The sequence below is a fragment of the Pholis gunnellus genome (assembly GCF_910591455.1).
Source record: "Pholis gunnellus genome assembly, chromosome: 4".
Lineage (NCBI taxonomy): Eukaryota > Metazoa > Chordata > Actinopteri > Perciformes > Pholidae > Pholis > Pholis gunnellus.
This window is the reverse complement of record NC_136530.1, coordinates 27,837,940-27,854,589: the sequence shown is the minus strand read 5'-3', so window position 1 is coordinate 27,854,589 and position 16,650 is coordinate 27,837,940. Positions and strand designations below refer to the sequence as shown.

The following is a 16,650-nucleotide window of genomic DNA, read 5'->3' as shown; positions in this document are numbered from 1 at the left end:
CTTACTGGAACTGATGTACTGGGATTAAACTCTTTGTCAGCATAGACAGCATTTGGTAAGTGAACTTCGTTTGTTTACCTCTACTGTTTCTACTGTTCATTTGTCTATCGTGGCGTTTTTATGAATAGTATTTGAATGGCTCGTGCTCGTGTGGTGGAATGCGTGGATCCGCTGCAGGTCTGCTGGATTGATTTGTTGCTTTGTTGTCATATGAATATATGCGACTGCTCTTGTGAGTTTGTCATTGTGTTACATTGATTTGGACTATATTGTCTGTTAATGACGCAGCGTCCCGTCATGCTCGTATTCATGTATCTGCAAATTTTATTTCATTTGTCAAACGTTGCAGTGTTATGTGAATATGCGGCTTTTACACGAAACAAATAATAACCCGTAGCTGTGACGTCATAATGAGGTTATTAGAAGTGTCGAACAGCACTGAAGGCCCAGGTATAAAATCCACGGCCCGCCACTGCCTTTCATTGACCTCAACCACCTGTGTGTCTTCACTTGGAGATCAGGAAGTCCTGATCCTCCACAAATCCAGCAAATCCAAATCAATCCCTGCCACATGAGGTGACGCAGTCACTCTCCTGGCTGGATGGTTGGCTTTTACTGAGGACACACTGAACACCAGTCTGGCCTACTTTCTCATCCAAGAAGCTTTGGGAACAGCTCTGACAGGACCAATCACCATGCTGATTCATGACCCTCCTTTCGTACTGACCTCAGACCAGATTCACCCCATGTTTTCTGTCTTTTGCTCTGAATAAACACGAAAGTAACCAATATCTATGACTAACTAAAGACAGTATTACAACAATGAGAATGTCAGTGACTGATTAGAAATTAAGAAGTATTGTAATACTTGACCACAGTCATTAAGAAATGTTTGTGAACCTGCCGCAGCGGACCGGCGAAATACAACTGGGGAGGCTCGACTGTCATCACTGGCTCCATGAATCGAGAAGGACTTCTTACTGGAACTGAAACGGTGTACTGGGATTAAACTCTTTAAGTTTCAGTAAGTCACAAACTGCGTTTGTTTTTTTACATAGTAACGTTACTATTGTTCATTTGTCTATCGAGTCGTTTTTATGAATAGTATTTGAATGGCTCGTGCTCTTATGTGGTGGAATGCGTGGATCCGCTGCAGGTTTGCTGGATTGATGAGTCATAATGAGGTTATTAGGAGGTAATTCAACGGTAGTAGGACAACACAGAAGGCCCAGGTATAAAATGCACGGCCCGCCACTGCGAATAGGTAACGTTATATAGTTACAGCCCAAGAAACGAATAATAACCCTAGCTGTGGCGCCATCATGTGGTTATAAGGTGGTATTTCAGCAGTGAAGGCCCAGGTATAAAATGCACGGCCCATCACTGCAGTGTAGATAGGCCCCGGGTTGTCTGTTGGACTTCTTTGGGAATGAAGAGAAGGATTAGGAGAAATTAAGAATGGCAGAAGAAATATCTAAGTTGTAAAAGTAATAGTAAAGTGGTATGGAAGGCAAATAGAATAGATGAATACAACTAAATAAATGAAATATTTGTACAAAATAGAAAGACTTGTAAAAACACACACACACACTGTAGCTGTTAACTTGATTTAGGGCAGCATAAAGCACAGGTAATGGTACTTTAAGATCACTTTCAAAAGCAGCACTTAAATATAACTCAGGATAATCAAATACTGCCAACTGAGAGCAGACAAAGGCTGAAGGAGCCTTTTATCAAACATATAGACATTCTCAAGTAATTAGTGGATGAAAAAGTATTCAGATCCTCACTGCAGTAAACGTACTAACCATACTGATGAAACAATAATCCACTACGAGTAAAATACCTGCATTCAAAACCTTAGTCAAGTATGTTATAATCAGCAAAATGTACTTTAAGTGCAGAAAGTAAAAGTACCCGTGCAGTAAAATGTACATTATTTGCCCCTGACCTGTAGTACAATCTGAAAATCTCTCCGTCGTCTGTGTCAGTGATATTCGGTTTATCCAAAGACGAGGTTTGTAACCAATTAGATGTAGCGATACAAGGGAGACTGGGTCCGCCCACTTACTGTCAAAAATAAAATCTACTCGAGAGCGAGAAGAAAAAAAGACTCGAGAGCGAGCAGAATAAAGTTTCGCGAGCGAGCAGTGTTAAGCTTCTCGAACGACTTTTGCTGCGCAAGAGTGAATTTTGCTCGCGGAGTGATATAAAAGCGCTCGTCAAAGTAAAATTCGCGCGCGCATGGATCTCATTTGCGCTCTCGGATTTTGACAGTAATTTGCCTTCATAGACATTTGCTCTCTGGTTTTCTCCAGGCCCTGGTGGACTCCACAGACTTCCAGATCCACCAGGAGCAGGTGCTTCTTCCTCCTCCTCATCCTCCACGTTCACCACCAACTCCTGCTCTTATCAAAGTTAACCAACTGTTATTATTTAACATAGATGAAGATCAGAACTTGTTCAAACTTAGAAATATTATTTATCGTCATTTAAAGTAAAACCTTCAGTTGTAGCAACAAACCAAGCCAGTCCTCAGACTTCACCAACAGTGAACATCATTCATAATATAAAACGTCTTCTTTTGATTCAGTACAAAGTGAGAAATATTATTTTTGCTTTGGAGCCATTTCAGAACTTTGAACACTGAACTCATCAAACCACAGTTGTTCAGACAGGTTGTGAGCTTGTTATCCCTCTTCCCAGCATGCTTTGCGTTTAAGTCGTGTTCTCAGTAACTTGGGTAATGGAGGGCTGTTATGTTTCTTTTTATGAGTCACATGGTGTTCTCTCTATGATGACAATGAAAACACTGTAAACATTTGAGCTAAAATCTTCGTCCACTGATCCAGATGTGGATGTGATTGTTAGTACAGAAGTCCAGTCTAGTGACTGTGTGATGTAAAGGAATCCAACATTCAACCCTGAACATGCTTCACAAGAGGAAAAAGAGTCTCACACTAAAGCTGAACTAAACCGTTGAAGCTTTAACTTCATTTCACACGTTTTTCTACATTAATCTTCCAAGTTGATATATATACACCTTTAAAATATTTAATAGATATACAAAATATAGGGAAATAAAGCACTATTTAGAGAAGCTGCATTTTGTTAATAGAAGAAATATTCAAATCCCATAGTTTGTAAAAAATAGTTGTTAAATACAGTGTAAATGATCAATGATCATATGGCCTCGGTTCCTCCACATAAGAACAATATGAATATCAAAATATGTAGTCATTATAAAACTAGAGCTCAGAGGCATTTAAATACAAAGTTTATTTAAAAACCTGTATGGGTTGTCGGCCTATTACCGCTCATATTAAAACTGAAAAGAGTACTGGGTTGGTTATAATCTAGAGCACAGAGCAGCTTAAATAACGCAGAGTCAAATTGAAAGAGATTATTTCTATAACCCATCTCTAAATCATCAGTTACCGTCTATTTTACAAATACAAACAAGGATATTGTCAGATATTCACCGATGCAGCTCTTTCCTGTCACAAAGAGCTGCATGTGACCCCAAATGTCACACATCTAGAAATCCAAAAGCATCTTCACACATCCGTAGATCTGTACGGATAGATATATATACTGTATATATATATCCAGCTTTCTTCATCACTCACACTCTGTCCGAGGGAAGACTATGGAAGTATAACAGACGTTGGTTTAATAAATGATTCAAATGTCAAACTAACGCAATGTTCTTTTATTTTACAACTGAGCCATTGTGCAGTCTGATACAAGTCAACAAACTCAATGTTACATTTGATTAAACAAAATAACATACGTAGAACCAATCAATGTGTCACATAACTAATTACAAAGCAAAATAGTGTATGTTCTACTATGATTATAATTATTATAAACTTAACATTAAGTGCTAACTTCGTACACACACACAGCGTTCTTCACATGTTGCTGATGTAGTCGGCCATTGTGTGTGAGGAACTCCACCCTTTCACCAGAAGAACACAGAACGGACGAAGCATCTTCAGCGCAGCGTTCCACGTGTCGAGGTCTCTGTCCGCTGGGTTTATCCTGAGGTCAAGGGTCAGCCGCTGCGGTGGACGATGTGTCCTCAACCTCTTAGCGAACTCCAGCAGCTCAGCCGGCAGAATGAAGTTGGAGCTGTTCAGGACAAAAAGGCAGCGCATTGACATAAAGATGTAACGTTGTGAGCTACTAATATCACGATAACAAACTAAACAATCTGTTACAAGTCCCAACAAAGTCCTAAATTCAAAGTCTGAATTAAATAACAGTATGTACAAATATAATTAAGTAAATGTACTTAAAGTATACAAGTAAAAGTACTCACTATACAGTCAAATGGGCTCTGTAGTTGTTACATTAATATATATATATATATATATAAATAATAATAGATTATTATTATTATTGATGCAATAAACTGTAAGATGCATTTGTAATGAGCTAATTTTATTCATTTTTATTTACCGTTAGGTGGTTTAATTAACTGTGTAACAATGCATTGTATTTCATAAAATAAATATAAAATTGTGTAGCTTTGTAAGAAGTACAGTACTAGAGTAAGTGTACTTCGTTAGGTTCCACAACTGAGATATATATATATATATATATATATATATACACACACACACACATCTTTTTTCCTCTTTCCCTCCATACTTCATACAATAATGTCTATTGTTTATTCTAGAAAATGAAATCCATAATGATAAACACATTACGGGGTAAATCATGCAATCATTATTAATTTTTTAGGTATATGGTGTAATGTAGACTTTAGAGGCACAGTAACAGTAAATACAACATCACATGCTAACGTCTTAGTCCCAACAACATGTAGAGTCAAAAGTTGAGGAGCCATCATGCTTTTGACTTTATCTCAGCTGACTTGACTTGCTAAGGCTGAAAAGAGAAATATGTATATATGTATATGACTGGTGGTTCAGCAGCTAATAAGTGGTGTTTGGTTTATGCCTCTGCAGATAGAGCGAAAGGCCTTCATGCTCAATGCACATGTCGTCGCTTTATTCTCAGAGTGTGAAGAATCAAAAAGACAACGAGTGTAACTGGAAAATCGCCATAAACCAACCTCCACAATGTAGAGGAGGGATTGTAATAACTGTAAACTCATATCTCACATTTATGGACTATGCACCAAGTTACAGAAAATGTAGAGGTGCACGAGTAAGTGCCGCGGCACACAGGCAGCGGTCACGTCATGTTCTGGCACCGGCTTCACCACGTCGACCTTGAACTAAGCTGAAGCCCGAGGCAGCGCTCACCTGATGTCGAGTCGTCTCACTGAGCTCGGCGAGGGTCCTGAGAACAGCTCCGCCAGCACCCACACGTTCTTGGCTGTTGACACAGTTACCATATATTAAGTGAATATTTCATTTGCTTTCATGATTTAGAGACGCACCAATAGCACATGTATGGGTCACCTGTCTGTTGAGACTGAAAACTAATATGAATTGATCTTTTGGAAGGCGCAACAAGCACAAACCTATTATCACCATTCACGTTCAAAGCACACAAAATGTACACATAACATTCAGAAACCGTTTAACTGATGTAAGTAATCAGCTGTGGAAGCTTCATGGTGGTATAAACTGTATTCACCTGTAGTGTCTCCACTGAAGAGAAAAGAAAACTTGAACTGAACTCCCCACTCTCAATCAATCCACAGTGTTTAGAAGTCTCAGGGATTTCATGTGGACAAAGGATCATCATTGTAAAGATGTCATGTCACAACATTGTCTATAACAGCTGACCTGGTTACTCCTGAATGTTACGGTTTCTCAACATCTGCACTCTGGATGAAAAGTTATTAATAGGATTCAAAGAGTTTATTATGAAGGCTCCTTTTCTGATGTTTGCCGTGGGGGGGGGCCTTGGGCCTCTTCTCAGATTTTACAACTGACAACCTTCTATTTACCTCAATCACGGACCCACAGTTCATTCACTTTAACGGACTCCCAGTGGAAGCTAATGGGGATTCCTTTTCAAAAATATGACATGTTTTGATAACAAAGATCTTCAGCTGAACTTCAGAGTGCACAGAATGAGGACTGTGGATTTAGACCCCTATCTTTAAACTGACTAACAGATTTATTAAGATACCCCTGAAAAAATTCCATATCAATTCCATAATCTACAGGATAAGGATCTTGATCTGATGATTATCGATTACCAGCTCAATGATAAACATAAGAAATAGGTTTGCTATCAACATCTCAATACAAAGAGCCTACATTCTATTTTGTACACAGCTTTAGAAAAGGCACTTTCATGGCAACAGAGACAGTAACAGCATGTCAGTATTGGCACCGATGATCCCGGAGTTGAATCCCGTCAATGGAGAGACGTGAAGCACTTACCCAGCCGGTTCTGAGCCAAGCTGAGTGTGTGGAGGGAGGGCACCGCCTTCAGAGCGGCCACCAGCCGCTGCAAACTCTCCTCCTTGTTGCTCCAGTGCTCAACGAGGCGGCAGTCACTAAAGCGCAGCTCTGAGAGTGGGAGAGGAAAACGGCAGATGGTTAAACATCGAGAGGCTGAGACCATGGCTGCCATGAGTTTTATTACATGTTTTCTCTTGATTTGTTGTCTTTTTGTCATTATTGCTAGAGCACTTTTGGCATATGAGAGAAGAATCTGGGGAGTGACTGTGGCTAAGTGGGGAGCAGGGCCTTCAATCAGTGGATCGGTGGTTCGATCCCCGGCCCCGCTAGTCGCATGTCGATGTGTCCTTGAGCAAGACACTTAACTCCAAAATTGCTCCCGTAGCTGTGCCTACTGTGTAGATAGAATCTGAATTGTAATTGTCGCTTTGGATAAAAGCGTCTGCTAAATGACTGTAATGTAACTCATCAACAACGGGGAAGGAAGCGTAGGAATTGGATTCATTTGTATGGAGCGGACCTTGAGAAGATCACCGCCGAACCTGCCAGTCCAAACGCCACTGACCGCCCTATGGAGGAGAGGGAGGATGGAAGCTGAGCTCACCCAGCTAGGACCTAAGGCTACTCCAGCAGCCAGCACCCTGGCTAATGTGTAGTCGGAGGAAGGTTCAGGCTAACAGCTACGTGAGACCTGGCTTCGTGGTGGCGTCCCGGATCAAGCTGTACTTGACGGCAGAGTGCAGGACTTAGCATTAGCCAAACTTCTGCATAACGCAGCTTTAGAAAGAGAACTTAACATTAACATCTTATTTCTAACCTTGGGCTCCAGGTCATATCATGAACTGAAGTAGATATGTGAAGCCTCTGCTAAAAGTGAACAGGTTTAAAGCCCCTATGTGTAGGATTCAGACATTATGGACTGTGTCACCAAAGGTATTCTAAGGGAGCCGAGAGTCAGTCGAGCTGCGTTGGCAGAGTACAAGTGTTTCTCCACCGCACAGCCAGTGGAGGAAAGTAACTAAGTACATTTACTCTAGTACATTTTATGCTACTTCTTACCTCTACTACATCTCAGTGGATCGTATCGTGCTTTTCAAAAGTGTCTGACAGCTTTCGTTACTTTGCAGATTCTGACGATGAAAACTAAATACAATCAACTAATAAATGTTGATGTATTATTATAGATTTAACCACCCAGCAGTATATAAAGTAACTAATGTGAGCTCCATCTTCACCAGCTGCAAGATTAAAGTGATGAATACTTTATGCATTAATAGTTATAATCCAATATACTATTCTGCATAATGAGTACTTTAAGTATATTTTGTAGCCGTTACTATAAAATTGAATAACAGAATATATCATGTTGCGTCAGACCTGTCGTCATTGACGATCAGCACCACCTGCAAAGCTCCACTAAATCAATGATAAACACAACAACAACTCCTTCACATTAAAAGCCTCTCAATGCTTTGATTGAGCCGTACACAGTAAAGTAAGGCTGATGTGTGGCAGTATAAACTGGAGCACAGGAGTGAAGGTAAACTCCAATCCAGAGATTCAGTTAGAAGCTTAAAAACAGGACATCGCGGCTCGACTTGGACCGGCTAAAGCTGACTTGACTTGTTCCCCTGCAGTCACGAGTCGTTCTCCTTTTCTTACCTTCCAACTTGCAGTCTCTCAGTAGATTTAGGATCTCGGGGAGACAATCGGACAGCTTCAGGTCCTCCAAGTTGAGACTCCTCAGGAGGGGATTTGACTCTAAAAGTATAGAGATTAAATGTGGTTAAGAGTTAGACAGATAAATGGACCAGGCCGATATTAGGGCAGGGCAGGCATTATATTAGGGGTGGGGGAAAAAATCGATACAGCATAGTATCGCGATATTTTGCGTGGCGATATTGTATCGATACACGGAAGCCAAGTATCGATCTTTTATTCTATAAACTATAAACTTTTTGGTACTAGAAAAATAAAGTCAATTGCTTTTTCAGTCCACTAGATGGTGCTGAGTTGTTTTCTGGTGAGGTCAGCAGAGATCATGGGTCAGTGTGATTGGTAGGAAGTTGGTCAAAACAAAGAGAGACATCGACCGGAGAAAGAAATCAGAAATGTGCCGTCCGCGTTTGAATCAGACGTCTGGATTTATTTGGTTTTTTATTTAACAAGGAAGGCCGTCGCGGCGTTTTTTCACCGACACAGCTGTGCCCAAGCTCTACAGAGAAGTGAAGTGAAGCTTAGTGGAGGAATCTTTGAGTACAGCAGTAAGAGTTAAGCGCAGTGGATTCCTATGTGTCTATAACAGCACAATATCTCACAAAGGACTGGCGACTGATGTCTCTCGTTCTCCAAACTAGAGCAGTACACGTAATGCTGCGTTCACACCAAACGCGATTAACGCAGCGTCAGTGCTAGGCTATGCTAACATTGTAGCAGCTCCATCAACACTCAACATAACGTCATCTAGACGTAAATATGGCAGCGTCTTTTCATTGTTTGCAGCATATGCTGCATGTGCCTGGCTGCATGTGAAGTGTTTCGCTCACCCGCTCAATCTGGCCTTACAACGGGCGTTAAATCTGCCAACAGCAGCCAGGCTCATGGGGAGAGTGCAGCGCATAACTGGCTCTCTGCCCTCGACGTCCACGCATTGCAAGTTATACCAGTTATATAACTCTTATATCGTACTTATAGAAGTTATAGACATGTTTGCATTCAGTTTGTCAGGTGCAACATTTATGACAGCTTTTTATGACAGTGTTGGTCAGTCTGTCTGCTTGACAATCCCATTTTGCTGCAATAAAAATGATTGAAGTGAGACGAACAGACTGAAAACTTATTAGATAAAACATGTTGACACAGTTTTCCTTTGGGGACATCATTTGCAGTTGAAAAAAGGTAATAAATCGCAATATATGTTATCGCAATACTTAGCATATCGCATTATCGTGATAATATCGTATCGTGACCCAAGTGTCGTGATAATATCGTATCGTGACCTAAGTATCGTGATAATATCGTATCGTGATCTAAGTATCGTGATAACATCATATCACGGGATCTCTGGCGATTCCCACCCCTACATTATATTAGCTTATTGTACATATATTTGTACCTGTGTTTATGCCGACTGATTAGTAACAAGAAACTCCAGCACAGAAAAGCTTAGTAGAGACAACTGACAAGTTAAACTGCAAAAGTCACAAAGACTAAATCTGTACCACGATGGATTTGGTTATGCATTTGTGTTGAACAAAACACATTTCAAATCGGGTGATATATGGTTCGAAAAGTAGTTCTTAAAGGGTAATGCTGGTGTTACTCTATATTTCTTATAAGCAACAAATCCAGTAAAAAAAACAGCAGTGTGATAGTGTATCTCAATACCTCCTGATAAACATCTATATATACACTACCGTTCAAAGGTTTGGGGTCACCCAGACAATTTTGTGTCAATTTTCAGTTTCTTTGCAATTTCTCACATGGAATAGCTTCATTTCTAAGAACAAGAATAGACTGGCGAGTTTCACATGAAAGTTCTCTTTTTCTGGCCATGTTGAGAGTATAATCGAACCCACAAATGTGATGCTCCAGATACTCGCTAGCTCAAAGGAAGGCCAGTTTTATAGCTTCTCTCACCAGCATAACTGTTTTCAAGGGTTTTCTAATCATCAATTAGTCTTCTAAGGCGATTAGCAAACACAATGTACCATTAGAACATTGGAGTGGTAGTTGCTGGAAATGGGCCTCTATACACCTATGTAGATATTTCATTAAAAACCAGACGTTTCCACCTAGAATAGTCATTAACCACATTAACAATGCATAGAGTGTATTTCTGATTAATATCCGGTTTATCCAAAGACGAGCATTGTAACCAATTAGATGTCGAGATACAAGGGAGACTGGGTCCGCCCACTTTACTGTCAAAAAGAAAAACTACTCGCGAGCGAGCAGAAAAAAGACTTGAGAGCGGGCAGAATAAAGTTTCGCGAGCGAACAGGTTTAAGCTTCTCGAGCGAATTTTGCTCGCGGAGTGATATAAAAAAGCTCGTCAAAGTAAAATACGCGAGCGCATGGATCTCATTTGCGCTCTCGGATTTTGACAGTGATTTGCCTTCATAGTTTATGCACATCAATGGAGCTCTGTGGCATAGAGGAAGAAGATACATCAGGTTCTGATACACACAATATTTGAAAAATATAGAATATCACCAGACTTATGCGGTCAAGATGTCAATTCTAAACATTTAAAATGCTTTGACCCACTGGGAATCCTCTGTACACATGGGGGGAAATACGATGCTTTGTGTACACTGTAGGCCTGTAAACTCGCCCTGCGGTGAACCTCGTACAGTGACATCGCACACATACCTGAGAGAGTGGTGAAGAGTTGGCTCAGAGAAGAGCTGGTTGATAATCTCATCCCGGCTAGGTGAAGAGAGGTGAAACGTGGACAGCGTCTCAGCACGGCTGTGACGAAGCTCAGATCTGTCTGGAGCTCCGCCACTTTGATGTCCAGCTTCTCCAGGGGCAGCTGCTCAGCTGAGGGGTAAGGAGGTGGATAATTATACCCTACACTGCTGTAGTATTAGCAGTATTTGTATTTAAAACTCTGTGTCATTCTGCTGTACTGATCCATTTTGAACAAAGCAGTTTAGGTCTACATTAACATGACATTATTTAGATGTTGCTTCTATCCAAATACAATAAGAGAATTCAGCCTCCTGTTCTCGAATGTAGGACAGACAGACACTTGCAAACGGCTACCAAGAAAACCTCAACGCCCACCTTCCAAAAATATTGCTTCCAGCAAACCCTGCGACGTTCCCTGAATGCACCTCCATTGAGAAACGCTTCACTACAGAATTAGTTGCATAAATCTGGACTGGTTCATCTCTTATTTCTCCAAACAACATGACACACTTTCAATCCTGCACACATGAAGTGTAACTTCCCTTTGAGTAGAAGCTTTTCACAGCACCTGACATGTCTGACTCCGCAGTACTGGGATGATGCAGTAAGAGGCGTGGCCCCCACATCAGAGTCTGGATCTCCGCGTGCAGGGACGTCAGGTTGGGGCTCGCGTCCAGCAGGACCTTCACAAGCCGGGTGCACGGCAGGACGCTGATGCTCAGATCGGCGAGAGAGCTGCGGGAGCTCTCCGACAGCTGTTTCAGGGCTCTGGCCAGCGACAACACATCCGAGTCCCTGAAGGTCACTGCACAAACAAGTTAGAACTAATTATTCCTGCACCCCCACAACAAAAATGTGCCGTCTACACTCGCTTTTAGTTTTGTCAACTGATTAAATGGTTTCAATTCAGCAATGCTGTCTACAGAGCCCATGGATTTAATTCATCCCCTTTAAATGTTACTGCAGTTTAAAGAGAGAGTTCGTGTATGTGGTACTTATCGGATGTAGATTTCAGTATGCCATTCCATCCAAGTACTACACATACAGTGGATATAAAAAGTCTCACACCCCTGTTAAAATGCCAGGTTTTTGTGAGAAATGAGACCAAGATAAATCGTGTCAGAACCTTTTCCACCATTAATGTGACCTACAACGTGAACAACTCAATTTAAAAACTAACTGAAATCTTGTGGCTGTGTTTAGAATTAACCAATCACATTCAAACTCATGTTAAATAGTAGTCAGCACACACCTGCCATCATTTAAATTGACTCTGATTAATCCCAAATAAAGTTCAGCTGTTCTAGTCGGGGTTTCCTGACATTTTCTTTGTTGCATCTTACAGCAAAAGCCATGGTCCGCAGAGAGCTTCCAAAGCATCAGAGGGATCTCATTGTTGAAAGGTATCAGTCAGGAGAAGGGTACAAAAGAGTTTCCAAGGCATTAGATGTACCATGGAACACAGTGAAGACAGTCATCATCAAGTGGAGAAAATGTAGCACAGCAGTGACATTACCAAGAACTGGACATCCCTCCAAAATTGATGAAAAGACGATAAGAAAACTGGTCAGGGAGGCTTCCAAGAGGCCTACAGCAACATTAAAGGAGCTGCAGGAATTTCTGGCAAGTACTGGCTGTGTACTACATGTGACAACAATCTCCCGTATTCTTCATATGTTTGGGCTATGGGGTAGGGTGGCAAGACGGAACCTTTTCTTATGAAGAAAAACATCCAACGCCCGGCTAAATTTTGCAAAAACATACATGAAGTCTCCCAAAAGCATGTGGGAAACTGTTATGGCCTGATGAAACCAAGGTTGAACTTTTTGTCCATAATTCCAAGAGGTATGTTTGGCTATAAACAATAATGCACATCACCCAAAGAACACCATACCCACAGTGAAGCATGGTGGTGGCAGCATCATGCCCTCGCAATCTCACAGATTTGGAGCGCTTTAGCAAAGAAGAGTGGGCAAATACTGCCAAGTCAAGAAGGGCCAAGCTAACAGACTCCTACCCAAAAAGACTGCGTGCTGTAATACAATCAAAAGGTGCTTCAACAAAGTATTAGTTTAAGGGTTATTCTAAGTTTTTTATTTTTCCCCCTAAAAGATTTCAGTTTGGTTTTCAATTGAATTGTTCACGTTATAAGTCACATTAATGGTGGAAAAAGTTCTGACATGATTTATCTTGGTCTCATTTATTTACATCACAAAAACCTGGCATTTTAACAGGAGTGTGTAGACTTTATATCCACTGTATGTAGCCTACATGTTAATAGAATATTCAGGACTTAGTTCAGTCTCCTACAGAGTATTTCAATTAGTGTCCAAAGTACTTATGAACAAGCGAGCGGTGAGGGGTTTTCTCTTACACAACAGAGAGCAGCACATTCTCTACAGCAAAGTGTAAAGGAAATCTGAATTCCATTATCAAAACACAAATAAAGTGCGATGGTAATACAAATTCTACATGGACAATGCTCAGTTGTATTGTTGAAACTAAAGGTTCAGTTTCACAGCCCATAGAGGTATGTGTCCATGGAGATGGTTGTAGTTTTGTTTGTCGAGGTTTTTGAGACACAGTTCTCTAAAGAATTCTGCCTCCACCCAAATACAATGGAGCTGAATGAGTTAACTTAAGTTTGTGCCAACAAATTGTTTGTAAATTGATCAATATCATGGGCACAACAGGTACATTTCCAGTCACTTGCATTGTACTATACTGGACGGAGAAATTTCAATTGGAATTTGGTCAAATTTATCGTAAAAATAACTGACTTTGGTTAGTGTCAGAGACTTCCGATTCCAAGCAGCCCACCATTAACAAGAAAATGATGCATATGTTTATGAATATCAGACTATTTCTTGACCTGCTGGTGTGATTTAGTTCAGATCGACAGGAAGCTGTGCAGCAGTGCACCAACAAAGGCAGCGAGGAAGAAGACTGCGATCTAGCTTTACAAATGTGTTATGAGGAAGGAAAAGGGATTCATCACCTTTGTTGTCACCAGTGCTGGAGGAAATTCATAGACCTCAATGTGTCAATGCTGCTGATAGCGTGGAAGCACAGATACATGGTGCAAAGACCGGGATGCCCCCTGAACCCCCCCTCCCCTAGATACACAAGTTAAAAACTTACAAAAGCTGTGAAGAGTTAGAGAGCGAAGGCAGACGAATGTGGGCAGGGCAGAGTTCAGCACTCTGAGGGAGTCAGACCCACACTGCCTGATGTCCAGACAATCGATCCGTCCCCACGGACAAGCACCCGCCGAGGGAACGTCACGCGGACTGAAGGTTTTACAGAGAGCCTGTGGGTCCAATGTAAAGTTTGCTTTCCTAGATTCCGCCGCAGAGTCCAATTTGGAGCGTTTGCAGGGAGTGACATGATCCTCGGAAGCTCTGGTCCCAAGACCTGAACCGATACTGGGCCCGTCTGAGCTGGCTGAAGCGGCTTGTGAAATACAGCTCGCCTTTTTGCTGTTCAGTAGGTCCTTCAAGTCGGGATTTACATACTGAGATCCCCTGCCATGTAGGATCCAGGCAAGCACTATGGGACACTGCACATGTACCACGACTTTTTTGGCCACCCCGTGGTCCAGCAAGCGATGGAGGACGTACAACGCAGTTTGCGTCCTCCTCTTTGATATATCAATGCTCTGCGACACACCAACGCTCCAGATACGCTTCTCTAGGAGGTTCAGGAGAGGCCGCCGCTCGGCGGTTAAACTCTCAACTGGCGTAGTGAGCAGAAAATGTTTGATGCATTTAGCCGCCGCCCACAGGAAGGACGGGGTGTTCAAGTTTGTGATGTTCCGTTTGACGAAAGGGTTGGTGAAGCCGTAGAATACGAGAGTAAAAAGCATCCTCATTACTTCGTGTTTGGCCTCTTCTTCTGTGTCAAAGTCTGTGACCTGAAATGAAACACAGGGTACGTAACACGTCTGGGTCCTGGATGTTACTACAGTATATGAGATTGGTCATTATAAAAAGGAGACATTGCACCTGCACCTACATGGTTAGGTCCACACATGTCCTGTAGGACTCCAATCCACCCAGAGTGAGTGGACACCCCTGAGACAAAGCAAACGAAAAAATGACTAATTTAATCATGAGTTAAAAAAAAAGTGCCATCTCTGTGAGCAAAAACAAAATAGAGGAAACTTCAGTTGTTACCTCTCTGGTTGAGGGCAGGCTGGAGCTCATCCAGCTGACACACTGTCAGATAAGGAAGAAGATCCTTAATGAGAGGCGTTGGAAGACCTAGGTGAGGACAGATTGGTAAACTTTGGGACGTTCCAACAGTGGACACCAAAACCCTCACCACACGTGACTAGCAAAAACTGAGCAAAACAAAACAATCACTATGAAAGTGCATTGGAAGTGACAATAATCAATAATATAAGAGAACAGTCAGTGGTCTGTGACTGTTCAAATGTGGCACTTATGTAGCGTTACCGTTATATTTCTGTGTAACACTAACTACATAGATAGCAATGGATAATTACAATTCCTTGTAACGCAATGTGTAACGGTAAATTACTTCACCAATAAAGCTTAGTCTGATAGTCTGTTAGATTTTCGGAGAAACCTTCTATATGGCAATTACTGGATATGAATATGGCCACAACTGGCTAGATTCTGAATGGAGTTCAGTGTAGCTGGCTGTCTCCATTTGTAGGATATGTAACGGTAGCTAACGTTATGACATGCTAGCTTCTACGAGAATAACGCTAACAGTTATTGTACCGTAAACAACCCGCTGTGTGCGTTAGCCCTTCGTGTACTCCGAGGCTAAGTAACGTAAACGTTACGGGAACACGGCTAACGTGAACTTACCGAGAACAGCCTCAGTGCCCACAGCAGCGAAATGTTTCCTGACAGCTTGGAAACATATCTTCTTCAGACACAACGTTAGCACCTTTGGATTGTTTTGCATCGCTGTGTTAACGTTCGCAAACATCATTAATTACACCACTAACAGTAAACGTTAAGCAACTGGGACACCGCACCGGTGACGGCTCACGTCTGTAGATGTCAGGTCACGTTTACGGTCGGTCTTCTCTCCTCTTCCCTGGTGTTGTGGTTCCATGGCAGTTCTCAGGCGCATTACCTCATTAGCGCCAGCAGCTGGGGGTTGTTCTTCTTCTTCTTCTTTAGTTTTAATGGCGGGCTACAAACCAGGGTGAAAGGTAAACGGCGCCATCTACTGTACCCCAGTATATAGCATCCCGACTGACCGTTAACATTTTGAATATTAAACCTGGTTCCTGTAAATACTGAAATAACGCCCCTCCTACCTGTAAATGTTTGTCACATATCTCGTCCACACACTTCACGTGTTCTCCTCTCCACTACTTTTGTCATAGTTTCAATCTTTGCTTCACAACAGTTGCTTATTTATGTCTTACTCAAATGTACATTCATGTCAACACAAGTATTTCATTTTTGTGCAATAGTTTGCTAAAACGACCACACCCAGGCCCATCATTAGAGTTCTTGACAATTAGTGTTGTGTTTCAGTCAAATCATCTGTCTCTTATCCGAATGAATGCTTCAAACTAGACAGTGAAAAAAACTTGTATCCGAGCAGACGGTTACTCTAAGGTCACTTATTTAATCATTACACTGCAAAGCAGACAGTATAATAGTTGCAAACATTTCCTCCATGCGACCCCTGATGGCACTCCTGAGTGCACAGGACTTAAATAATATTGTTGGCCATCTACACATGCTGTTACTGCCAATGAAACACAGAGGGAGTGGGACCTAACATTTCAAGTGTTTATTCAGACAGACGTTGGTAATTACTAAACGCAGCTGCACCTATGTAGCACTTT

General features: G+C 41.7%; 1 protein-coding gene across 1 annotated transcript; it reads right to left on the bottom strand.

Annotated features, from left to right (window-relative positions):
* Positions 1 to 3,705: 3,705 nt before the first annotated feature.
* lrrc41 (leucine rich repeat containing 41) lies at positions 3,706 to 15,906 on the bottom strand. The gene is made up of 10 exons (XM_079157282.1): positions 15,650 to 15,906; positions 14,987 to 15,073; positions 14,826 to 14,884; positions 13,953 to 14,724; positions 11,380 to 11,616; positions 10,770 to 10,940; positions 8,058 to 8,156; positions 6,375 to 6,503; positions 5,280 to 5,352; positions 3,706 to 4,134 (listed from the first exon to the last, which is right to left on the bottom strand). Exons 1-10 carry the CDS (start codon positions 15,774 to 15,776, stop codon positions 3,915 to 3,917), a joined length of 1,974 nt encoding a protein of 657 aa, XP_079013408.1. The 5' UTR covers positions 15,777 to 15,906; the 3' UTR covers positions 3,706 to 3,914.
* Positions 15,907 to 16,650: the final 744 nt, after the last annotated feature.

Coding starts and splice junctions, on each gene's coding strand:
- lrrc41 (XM_079157282.1), bottom strand. CDS start 15,776: ATGATGTTTGCGAACGTTAACACAGCGATGCAAAACAATCCAAAGGTG. Junction 14,725..14,825: donor ACATGTGTGGACCTAACCAT/GTAGGTGCAGGT, acceptor GTTTCATTTCAG/GTCACAGACTTTGACACAGA. Junction 5,353..6,374: donor CTTGGCTCAGAACCGGCTGG/GTAAGTGCTTCA, acceptor CTGTGTCAACAG/CCAAGAACGTGTGGGTGCTG.